This window comes from Trematomus bernacchii, unplaced genomic scaffold (assembly GCF_902827165.1).
Source record: "Trematomus bernacchii unplaced genomic scaffold, fTreBer1.1, whole genome shotgun sequence".
Lineage (NCBI taxonomy): Eukaryota > Metazoa > Chordata > Actinopteri > Perciformes > Nototheniidae > Trematomus > Trematomus bernacchii.
In genome coordinates this window covers 4,934,678-4,946,630 of record NW_022987564.1, presented here as the reverse complement: position 1 = coordinate 4,946,630, position 11,953 = coordinate 4,934,678, and the positions used below count along the sequence as shown (strand labels likewise).

General features: G+C 38.7%; 1 protein-coding gene across 1 annotated transcript; it reads right to left on the bottom strand.

The window, feature by feature from the left end:
- Nucleotides 1–8,469: 8,469 nt before the first annotated feature.
- On the bottom strand, nt 8,470–10,025 carry hoxa13a (homeobox A13a). Its single transcript, XM_034124366.1, is given in 3 exon segments — nt 8,470–8,800; nt 9,323–9,644; nt 9,646–10,025. Coding segments are annotated over 3 exon segments (909 nt in total). The 5' UTR covers nt 9,985–10,025; the 3' UTR covers nt 8,470–8,552.
- Nucleotides 10,026–11,953: the final 1,928 nt, after the last annotated feature.

Below are 11,953 nucleotides of genomic sequence, written 5' to 3'. Positions count from 1 at the left end.
CCGATATGCACATGAGAAACCAAGAGGGTTCTAATTGCAATTGTGAAACACAACCTTAAAAATATCACACAGTCTAAGACGGTGCAAGCACCAACTATCTCCCTATGTGTACGAACACAGAAAAACAAAACAGGCAGTCTGCTGGTCACAGTCCTGCTTGCAGGCCATTTTATGTGGATAAACTGCAGGGGCACAAACAACTCGAGCGTCTTTGCGACCACACGCTCCGCCTCTCAGTCAATCCAGACAAATTCTATGACTTGTCCTGAAGCTTTTAAGCTGTAATTGAGCACAGGATGCCCAGGAAAACCAAAGGCAGCTCTGCACAGACCTGCGTTTTTATAGCTGCTATAGTATTCTGGTGCACTTTTTTTTTCTCCCTGGCCAGACAGACACCACAAAACAGGCCAAGCGTGTTAGGAAGTCGCCACCTACACGGACTCAAAGTCAGCAGCTGAGGATTTCCACCCACATACAAAGATATCATGTCTAGAGTAATAAGGTAAGATTTATTTTTACAATAAATATGCCCATTTCTAACCATTGAATAAAAAAAAAAAAAAGTGTTCTTAGAATAGACACATATTAAAAACCAAATGCTGATGTAATGTTAAATGTGCTATCCTAATCCTCTGACCATGCTCCCTGTGATGTTTTTGGGCATTCAAACTGCTGTCTGGCTCTGCGTAAAAGCCCTCAAAGCCAAAGCTTTGTCTGTACGGTCGAATTCAAGTTCGGGGGAGGGAGAGGGTCCTTTTCAGAGAGCAAAGGGCCCTCTGTGCCCCGGATGGAGTTCCTTTAATTGCTTCTGCATTTACGCAGGCTTAAGGTTACACGATTAGTCGATAGTGTGAGCCTGTAACTCTAAGCTGAGGAAAAGTCTAATGAACTTTACCACGTTTTAATGGTGCATAATGAAATACGTAGGCCCTTAATGTACTGCATTTCGTAGGTTTGAACTTAACTGGAAAAAGATCACTAAATAGTTAACCTTTGCGTCTTGTAGTTTTCGGGAGAATCGTTTACATTAAAACCCCTCATGTTGAAATGTAAGTTGACTTTTTGCGCTTTTACGCACAGGCACTAATTTGTTTATTTCAGACTTTGATCAGATTTTGGAAACCTACAAATATTAACATTAACGAAATTGCTTTCAACTATAACATGAATGTCATACCGGGATACAGATAGTGTTTCTACTTAGGGATACTGCGTTAAAGGTAATTTAGTCAAAATAAGAGCTTAATTCCTTCTAACTTTCTTACCGTTGTCGTACCTTGGCGCAGATACAAATACTATCATAAAGAAATAAAGAGACACTTGCACGTAACTTAAACAACACGCTCAAATCCAATAATTCAATGGATTCACTGGTAAAACAACAACATATGCAAATTAAATAAATAAATCAGCTTTGACTTTTACTAAAGTAGAAAGTAGAAGTGAAGTGATTTGGTTTCAAAGAGAAGCGACATCCAGACAGGCCAATCCGTGTGCCATAAAACCTTGTCAGACAACAAGTAAACAATCAAGTGTGGGGAGGATCTGCAAGTACATTGCCACGTCAGGTAGGCCTGTGGGCTGTAAAGCAGACTAAATGGGCGCTTTCAGTGTCTTGCAAAGAAACCTCCTGTAGTTTTAAACCTTTAGTGAAATAAAAGCCCAAAGCTTTAGTAGAGGCTGTTTTTGTTTTCATTTTATGGCAGAAAAAAGGCCACCACACCTGCAACTCAAAGCTTCTATTCACCATGTTATTTATCTTAAAATGAAAAAAAACAAACATCCTATTTTGCTGAGCGGGGAGGCCGAAAAGATACACAGGAAGTCGTATACAAACAACTGGTACTAACTGACCTTTTGATGCACATACTCTAAAACATGCTTTTAAAGACCAAACATTACAATTTAACTGCAAACATGGAGGTACAATGCACTGCGTACACGGAGCAGTGGTCGTACAACCAAAACACAACTGGACGAAGCTATTGTTATCTGGATCATTTTCAGACAAAACATCCAATAACTGTTTATAATTCAATTGCTTGCGTTTTTGCATGTGTATATTTACACAATACTATTTTTAAGTATTTTTGAACTTGAATGATCTTGGCTCAGCTGTTAAGTTGCTGGCTACATTGATACGAGTCTGCAGATGCGGGGGGGATTATAAAACCATCAGACTGAAACATGAAACAAGAGCTCGCACTTAATTGCGTAAATGAACGAGCAGGAATATATAGGCCAATATATCAGTACATTTGAACCTGATTCACCAAACAACTGTTGATTTATCCACAGGTGACAAATATGTGGGATAGCAATGGCGACGACAGAGGCGGACCACACAGAGGCCATGAAGGGAAACTGAGCAACTCCACGGTCAACGGGAGAGGATCTGACTCACCGGTTGGAGACTCACGATGATGGGCTTGCAGGAGCAGGCCTGCATAGGCCTGCATGGACAAAAAGGACATAAACTGGACTTCAGTGGGAGATTATATGACATTTGACAAAGAAAAAGTATACAAAGGTAAAGAAAGAGACGGAAATGTAAGTGTAATGGAAGGGTTTCAATTTAATTGGAAAAAAGGAACCCAAAATGTACAAACTGGCTATTGCGTCAAGCAATCCTCGTGTTTGTTGCGGATTTTCTATTGATTGGTTGAACAAAAATCCCATTCAGAGCTTTAGAAATGTAATGTCTAGTTACATTCCAGTCCTCCATTTTGTGCGCATGCTAAAAAAATACTTTACTAATCTGAATAAAGAAAACAAGATGGTGAATAGGCGAACTTCTATTATTTTCCTTGGATTATTTCATTTTGAAATAATTGTTTAAACATGGTCTAAAGGCTACTTAAGACATATATCTTCAGCATCTGCATTTGACTAACTATTTGATCTCCCACGATATAAAATAAAATATTTAACAGCTGCATATGGTAAACTGGCATTTGGGAGAAACCATCATAAGTCAAAGAAACCCTTCGCTTGTAGGCTTTGTATCTAAGTATGATATTTCTGATATTTTTGCTATATGACATTACGTTTTTTAATATCCCGAAACAGGTTGTTTTTCAGAATTTTCCGAAGGGTTACGCACGCAGCAAATTGTCTGCGTCAAATAGATCATTTAGATTAAACATAATATGACTCGTACTAAACAGGATTATTCGATTAAATGGACGAATTTAAATAACACATCACTACTGAACTACATTTTTAACGTTTACATTCTTATTAAATAATGCACAGTAGAATATTATTTAGCCACGTGTTTCGCCTCTTTATTACCCAACCTCAATTCATCTTGCTGAATGAACTGGATATTAGAAATACTTTATTCATCACAAATTGGGAAATTGTTTATTGTAGCTTCATTCTAAGATCTTAACTGAAGATGGCTATCATTTATATGGGTGGCCAGGCAACACATCGTCACAATGTTTCTACTATCTCTTTAAAATAAAACCACATAGATTCAATAGTTGAATCATTATTTTAAGTTAGAAAAACAACCAAACATGAGAAATTAATGACCGTAGCCCCTATATCCACTTCGATTGCAGCATTGTCTAAGCATGATACGGATTTAAAGGATTTAATTTAGAGGTGTCTAAAACGTTTTCATAGACACATATCTGTCTACCATGTCGTCTTTTGTAAATAGTATTCGAAAAATAAACAAATATTCAATATAAACATGTTTTCTGCCACTCAACCGGACTCATATCTTCTAGAAATGTATGTTTGTTCTCGGATGTAAATAAACGTACGATACATTTTATCTTGAAGGGATATAATTATTCTGTATAGGCAAACACAACCCACCCAAGGCAAACAGACCCATTGCCTCCACTGTTATCCATGACGCAGACACACACACAGACTGTGTATCTTTCCTTTAAAAACATAGTAGGCTACCCCCCTTCACAAATGAATACAGTAAATGATTTGCAATTTCTATTTCAAACCACATGAGATCAAGACAGTGAAACCTCGTCTGTGGAGGAAAAAGGCGCCGACTGAGGCTTTCGCATAATCTCGGTCAAGTGCTTCTATTTGACCGCTGTCACGGTCTCGGATAAATGTATGTCTGCTCTGGTCTTTGTGGTGTATTACGAGATTATCCTCCAAACTCGTGCTTTCAAGCTTGACCAGAGCCATATTGTTGAGTGAGTGAAGGTTGCAGGCCCAACCACAATTACGCACAGCGACAGCGAAGGTCAATGTAAAGAGCAAAGCCCAGTGATGGCCCTGTCTGTGTTCAACCACGTCTGACAGGCAGGAGAAGGCCACACAGGCCTGCTTATTGAACATGTGGTCCATCATATAGATATGTGATCAATTTGATTCATTCATTGCTTTGAAAACACCACACGGTAACGGTTTATTTGAATAAACAGTGTGTGTTATTTAAATCCTACAAACCTTGGATGAGGATGCACAATCGTATTTTCAATTTATCTGAAGAAACATAACATGTATCTCTTAAAAAAGCAAGTTGTGTACATGGTTCAGGCTTTGGTTCATTGATATTTTGTATTTTTTGAATGTCCCTAAATAAAACGATTATTTATTTTTTACTTTTTCATCCTTCGCCTATTTGTTTGTAAAGTAAATGATGAATTGGCCTGCAGTAATAAAGCAAATAATAGGTTAATTGAACCCATTTCAGAAGCTAATGAACTGTTAACTGTAATTCACTTGTTTTGCCTTAGAGTGATGGAAGAACTCAAGTTTTGCACAGTTATCAGAACTATTATTATTTACTTAAATGGTGTCTTCCTCCTTTGATTATTTTATCTTGAAATAATTACTTAAACCCACCGAACCCATTTAAGTAGCTAACGATATTAAATGTAATTCACTAGTTTTGCCTTAGTGTGGCAGCAGAACTCTATTTTTGCGCAGTGATCTTCCCTGTTCCTCCTGCCACAGCCTGAAGGCTCATGTGAGGAGAGGAGAGGCGGAGCATCGTGCTGCCAGCTTTCTTTGGTCTGTCACGTTATGCGTCAGGGAGGAGGCGGGACTCAAAGGCTTGTTTTGGTTCTCAGCAAGCCAATCAAACGCTCCTATGCTTCCTCTCAGCCAATGAGCTGCCTCGCTGTACACTTCCGCTCTTTAGCCTTAGCTCTTCCGCTCCTTGGGTTTTTGGGACTACAAACTACTCTTCGCAGTCAGACATCTTACTCTTCTCCTATCTTTGAGTTTATTGCATACCACGTGTGCGCCCCGCCGTGCCTACGTCAGAGGACGTGAGAGCAGGGCGACGCAGCAGTCTGTGCTCGAGGACGTACGGTTTCACATTACTGTGGTGACTCTCTGCATTAGCCAGCTGGCTATGAGCATATCGTAAACACTAGATATCGGACTACTAACTATATTAGAATATCCCACTGTCCAGCCTGTAGTAGATAGTGTGAATAACCCCAAAGTAATTAATGTTGAAGCTGGAGATTTTCCCTTTTTTTAAGAAAGGTTAATACAATTTGAGTTGCAATAACTGTTGCAACAGATTTTATATTAGAAGTAATAATTCAAATTTGAAAACAACGCCCATTAAGATAAAACGATAAATATAAATTACAAACAAAAATATATGGCATATATCTGGCTAAAATTAACCACAAATGATTTAATCATCACTCAAACTAACACTATTACTAACATTATTATTATTAATATAATAATAATACTAGACATTATGTTATTATTATTATACAAATTCAGCACCCTGGTTCGGGAGGAGGATTTATAAAGAATGTAGCCTACATTCTGAATTTGAGAGAACACATTAAATCTGTCTCGTAAATCTTTTAGTGAGTAAAGCTACTAAAAAAAGGACAAAAATAAATACATACAACATATAGGCTACATAAGCTTCGTGTCTGTGTAACCCATGAGCTTTCCCTTATTGGGGTAAGTAACACATGGGTAAGCCTTATGAGAGTCATCCACATTGCCTATGTGCTTAACAAATATTGAGACAATACATAATGCATAAACAAACATGTTTAAATGTACAAAAACTAAACAGACATGTCACACTAACAGGTGGGAAAGCCGAAGGAGCTGGCGCGCTGGACGAGGAGGAGTTTGGTTTCATGCCTGACATTTGACTGCCAGTAAGACTGAATCATATTTATCAATTCAGCCAAAACAAGCATGGTGGGAAGTTGCAATACTCTTAGTCACTCAAAACGGAAACTACTTTAAAATGTAAATATGCAGACGCTATAGTAGGCCTGCTACGTTATAATGAACAATACGAAGGACTGAGGACGCAATAAACACGCAGCACAAACATTTAGTTTTTGTAAACTGCCAACGAATCTTAGAATAATGTCTCAAATATAACCCTATGTTGATACAGCACACATCGTTTCATAAACATTGTCTTAATCATCCAAAAACTACACCAAATTAATATTGAATAAAATACAAAAAACATGGAAATAATGTTCGTGACCGAGAGTACCTTTTCGACTACAGGCCTTCAGATTTAGCTTGTTCCGGATTAATCCAACAATCACAGAAAGGCAAGAAAAAATGAACAATTATAATAATAGAAATACAATTATTTATATTGCATTCTGAAATGTATTTACCAATATAAAAAGTTGCACTCATGTTTAGAACTTAAAACGCATGTAAATGTGTCGCCTTTTACAAAGTAGATGGACACGCACCGTTTGGAACCTGTCGCCTGAATGTCGTTTACTGCAGTGACCATTTAGGGAATAAAGCAGACAAATCAATATGTATTTCACTGATCAAAATGCAGACACATAGCGTAGATACAAATACACCAACGTTCAGCGCAAAATAGCTGCATATCAGTTACCACAAACGACTCAAAGGCCATGTAAATATTTTACAATATATAAATATAAAAGATTGACTGCATGGGATTTAAAAAGTAACCTATGGATTTCACCTTTTTTTTGTATTTATGAATGAAACGGAAGCACGAAGAATAACGTTGGGAGAAAAATAGCCATACACACAAGTTACACCCTGCCTCAAACCTTAACCTCTTATCAATCATTTAAATATGTAATAAAACATATTTGTTGTACAGAAAATATACATGTCTCACTCTCACCAAAAGTGAGAAAGGTGATTGATTATAGTTTGTATTTTATATACAAAATTATTAAAATAAAGTTGTTTCCGGCAACGTCCAACTGTGTCTGATTATTGCGGCTGCTGTCTCTGTCAAAGTAAATGAATAATTATTTATTTATTTTGGAGAAATTAAATGAAAATGAAATAATTGTATTATAAATATTATTTATAATATTACATTTGTTTTTCCAGTACGGGTTTATACTCAGTATTTGATTATTTGACCACTGATAATCCACCAGAGTATCTCACAAAGTCGCCGCTAGATGGCGATGTTAGCCTATATTTCAACACAGATCAGCTTCAACTGACTTAGGCTATTTCCTCTTTTCCCAGAGCCAGCAGAAATCTACTACACATGACAAATATTGGACTTGCAAAAATACATTTGAAATGTATTAGTGGCCTAATTCCGGCTAAAGGGAGCTGCTACAAACCCAGCAAAGACTGTACGAGACAAGTTTACTATTCAAACCATATTCGCCACATGCAGTTGGAGTATGGCCTACAAGACTGTTTTAGCGATAATGGAGGAGAACGTCTTCCAAAAGATGAAAAAGTAACACCAAGCTATGACTACAGTGCCATGCAATAAAAACATAACCTGGATCAAATTCAACAAAGTCCATATTTTATTGGGAAGGACTTAAACAACACTGGACTCACACACAAATAATCAGAATATCATGCCGAAATTTACTTTATATACAACCACATGAAAACGCACACATCATAAAAAGCTCATGAACACATATCCCGAACGATTATCTAAGCATTATAATAAGAATTGCACCATGGATCGGATATGAATGAGAGCACGGGTTCATATGATAAAACTAAACTTCATACAAGCTAAGCATGTGAGTAGGTTTTAAACAAAAAAGGAAGCAAGGAGAGAGATTAATATTTAACATTCCCAAGGTCCAAATCCGTAACACCGTCTTTCTGTTAATCTTCGCATTTTTTTTTTATCACTCTCGTTAAAGTTGCAGATAAAGGTGTAGTTCGGTGGCGCACACCTTTCTGAACTGGGGCCAGTTTCCTGTGTTGAGAGTGAGCATGCCAAAAAAAAAGAAATCACAAATACTGCTGCTAAATATTTTTTCCACTTGACTCCATTAACAATATTTATAAACAAGTGGCAGGAAATGGAGGGTCCATCTTGCACAGGCCTCAAATGTTGATCCAAGAGCTCCATGAAAATATTTGGCAACATACGAACAAATCATATTCAGTCAGGAAATAGTTCAGTTGTTCCAATCCATGAGTCCAAGCGTGTGTGTGTGTGTGTGTGTGTGTGTGTGTGTGTGTGTGTGTGTGTGTGTGTGTGTGTGTGTGTGTGTGTGTGTGTGTGTGTGTGTGTGGTAGTTTGTGTGGTAGTTTATCTCCACCAGATATTGTCCGTAGAAAGAAAAAAGAAACTAGCTGGTGGGTTTCAATTTGTGAACCACTTTCTTCTCCTTTACGCGTCTGTTTTGAAACCATATAGTGACCTGTCTCTCGGACAGGTTGGTCTGGGCAGATATCCTCCTCCTTTTGTCCTTCGTGATAAATTTATTGGCGCCGTACTCGCGCTCAAGTTCCTTCAGTTGCACCTTGGTGTATGGCACGCGCTTCTTTCTTCCACGTCGATAAGAGCCAGACTCTCCTCCGGAATGGGACACCGCGTCTGAGGAAAAAAATAGACAAAATGTTATGAACTGCTTCTCAACAACAAGTGGTTTAGCTTCACATTTATCTCTCAAAATAATATGTTTCTTTCAATAATTGAAAAAAATATATTGAAAACAGAGCCACACATTTCGTGATTTAAAATGTAATACATTTCGAGATTTGCTTTCTAGAATAATGCGTAAAATCCCTAAAAATAGGGCAGATAAGCTTGACTACTCTGTGAAAAGAGTTATTTATTTTAAATAAAATGAATTAAAAAAAAATCTGGACAGTAAACACTGCGCCGAGATGATATCTTTACTTCCTTTGTTAAAGGAAAATAAACAATTTTTTACTTTCCGTACATTATAATAGTTATTATATTCCAACAAGAGTATCTGTTGTGCTGTTTGTTGTCCAGGTTCACACAACAACTGATATTAATAATCCCTATTCTGAAAAAGGTGCCTCCTGTGTGGAAACAAACTAGTATGTGATGGCTTATAGTAAAGACTGGACACTGGGTTATGAAGCTTACCTGGCATGGAGGATTTCCACATGTGTCCAGGTTGAGGCTGCTCCTTGGCGCAGTAAACCTGGCCGTTCCAGCCGTTGGCTGCGAGAGTCCACGGTTGGTAGCTCTCCATAGGCAGCAGGGTCTCGTGCCTGGCCTCTGAAGGCGCGCTGATCGTTGGCACAACGGGAACGTCCAGGTAACTGGGGACAGGTTGGTATGGACCTGAAGTGTAGGTCGGATAAAAAGCGAATTCCTTTGCCCGAGAGGTGAAGTCTTCGCCCGAGCCAGAGGTATCCATGTATTTTTCCCCATACGCGGAGGGGGGGCTGTGTTCCGCAAGATTTTATGCTGCTGTGATGCGACATTCTGCACGGATAGTAACCGCTACCGAAGTACCCATAAGGCAAAGAGGCGCTGGAGGAATTCTGAGCTGCAGAGCAAGGGCTGCACTGTTTCACTGGCTCGCTCATACCAGAGGTGGGCAAGTCGCTGGAAGAGTAAACCGTGCTGGGTGCCAGGGACGCGGGGTGCGCCATAAGATTCCTACACTGGCTCGCTGCAAAGTTGCCACCAGCAAAACCCTCCATGTTCTTGGTCACTTCATCGGAACCGCCACCGTTGTCGTAGAGGTACATTACCGAGGGGTCGACCCAGCGCGGACGGAGGAGCAGTGACGTTGTCATAGCACGGCATGCAACATTGAAGCTTCTGGCTCTTTTTTAAAAATCCCTGAGACTGAGAAAAGGAGATACTGGTTCACAGAGAGTAATGCCACTCTGACGCGCACAAGAGCGCAGAGGTTGAGCTGTCATTGGCCCAGATGTTACCACGTGACCGGGCTATGCAAAGAGGACGGTAAACATCACCCAGTGCAGATAATTAAATGGAGAAAAATGCGGCGAGGTAAGGTGACCGTACCTATTAGGTGATTTATCTTTTGTCGTTGCTTATTCAATTCAGATGGATGTTGTGCTTTACTCCTTAAAAATAAAAATAAAACATCAGAGTAGCATATATTTTATTCACAATGGATTGTATATATACAAAATGTTTGTATTACGTGGTTAAAAAGGTTTATTATTATGTGTAAAGCTCACATAGGAGTCGGTTATTGAAAGGTGGTCAACAAAGAAAGTATTACTAATCTATTTACATTATATAACTAATATACACAGCAGACTCATGGCCTTTACGCACGCACACTGATCAGCCTTTGTCTGCATCGCAACAGGAGCTGAGTATCATTCTACAGCTATTTCAAGAGGAGATTCACAGTTATACAAACATAATGTACAATTATATTGTGTTCCAATGTTGCACACGATCCACAAGGAACTAAACATAATTATGTCACCCCCTTATGCGTATATAGACCTACACTATACGTCGTATTGAATACGTTTCCGTACTACACCAAATGTAAAGGATGAAAAACTGCTAACCGTATGAGTCGATGTATTTCATATAGGCCTACGTGAATTTGTAGATGCAAATATACAAGCAGATCTTTTAGTAGCTACATATAGGCTACTTCAGGTAAAAACAAAGAAAATCGGATGTTACATCCTGGTTTAAGATGCTATTTCACAAACTAGTTCCCACATGTTTACAATATGCAAAGTTGGAAAAGAGCCATGGACTAAGCAATGCCTGTGTTTTTACATAGGAGGTAGACGCGGCTGGAGGCCAAGGTCAAGTTGAAAGTTGCTGTCTAGCCATCCTGCCAGTCGGGCTATTCAGGCTTTGAAGGGACGTCTGAGCGCTTGAAAAGAGCGGAAGAGGGGTGAGAATTCCTGTCCCAATGAAAGCTATTGGAGGACATTAACTTTTACTATTATTTTGTTTTCTCCACCGTTCATTCTCACGAGCCAGTCTGTGCCCGCTTCACTTGGGTGGTGCCTATACTTTTGTATCCCAGCGTTGGAAATATAAAAGGAATGCTGCTGTTTTTTTATTTGCAGATCTTGTGAGGGTGTTTGTGCCACATATGTGTGAAAATGATCTTGATCTCTGAAAATAGGGGACCGGGTAGACTTGTCGCTCGTGTGTGTGTTCTTGTGAGTGTGTGTGTGTGTGTCTGGTCTGTTTATTTTTTACGACCAGTCGCTATTCGTCTATTCTATGTTGGAGGAAATGGACCTGGTGGAGCTTTCACTGGTTTTGGTACCAGAGTTTTAAAATCCTCCATAAGATTTGGCACAATTGATATTGGAGCAAGTATACTATTAAATGAAAATAAACAGAAGCTGCCTCGTGTGCGTAAAACAGCAGATGTTTGCTTCCCGCCTATACGTATATATACATCTATGTAAATAAAATAAAAATACAATAAAAAAAGGATATTTGGTCTCATCTTATTTCTTTCTTTGGCAAAAGCGAAATCTCCACTTACTGAATCTCTACATAAAATAATGTTAAATCACATTTCAACTCATTTTTAATGATACAGAAATTAAGAGTAAAAATACAATATATCACAAACTCAATTTCAACGCACAAAATGATCAACTACGAACAATAGGCTATTCACAGATTTATGCCCAACATTTTGAAACCGATCCAGTTTTGTGTAAAATGGGAATGATATGGGAGCTTTAAACATAACAAATGCCTATCAGAGAAAACAATGGCGATTTAGATTCTCTAACTCAG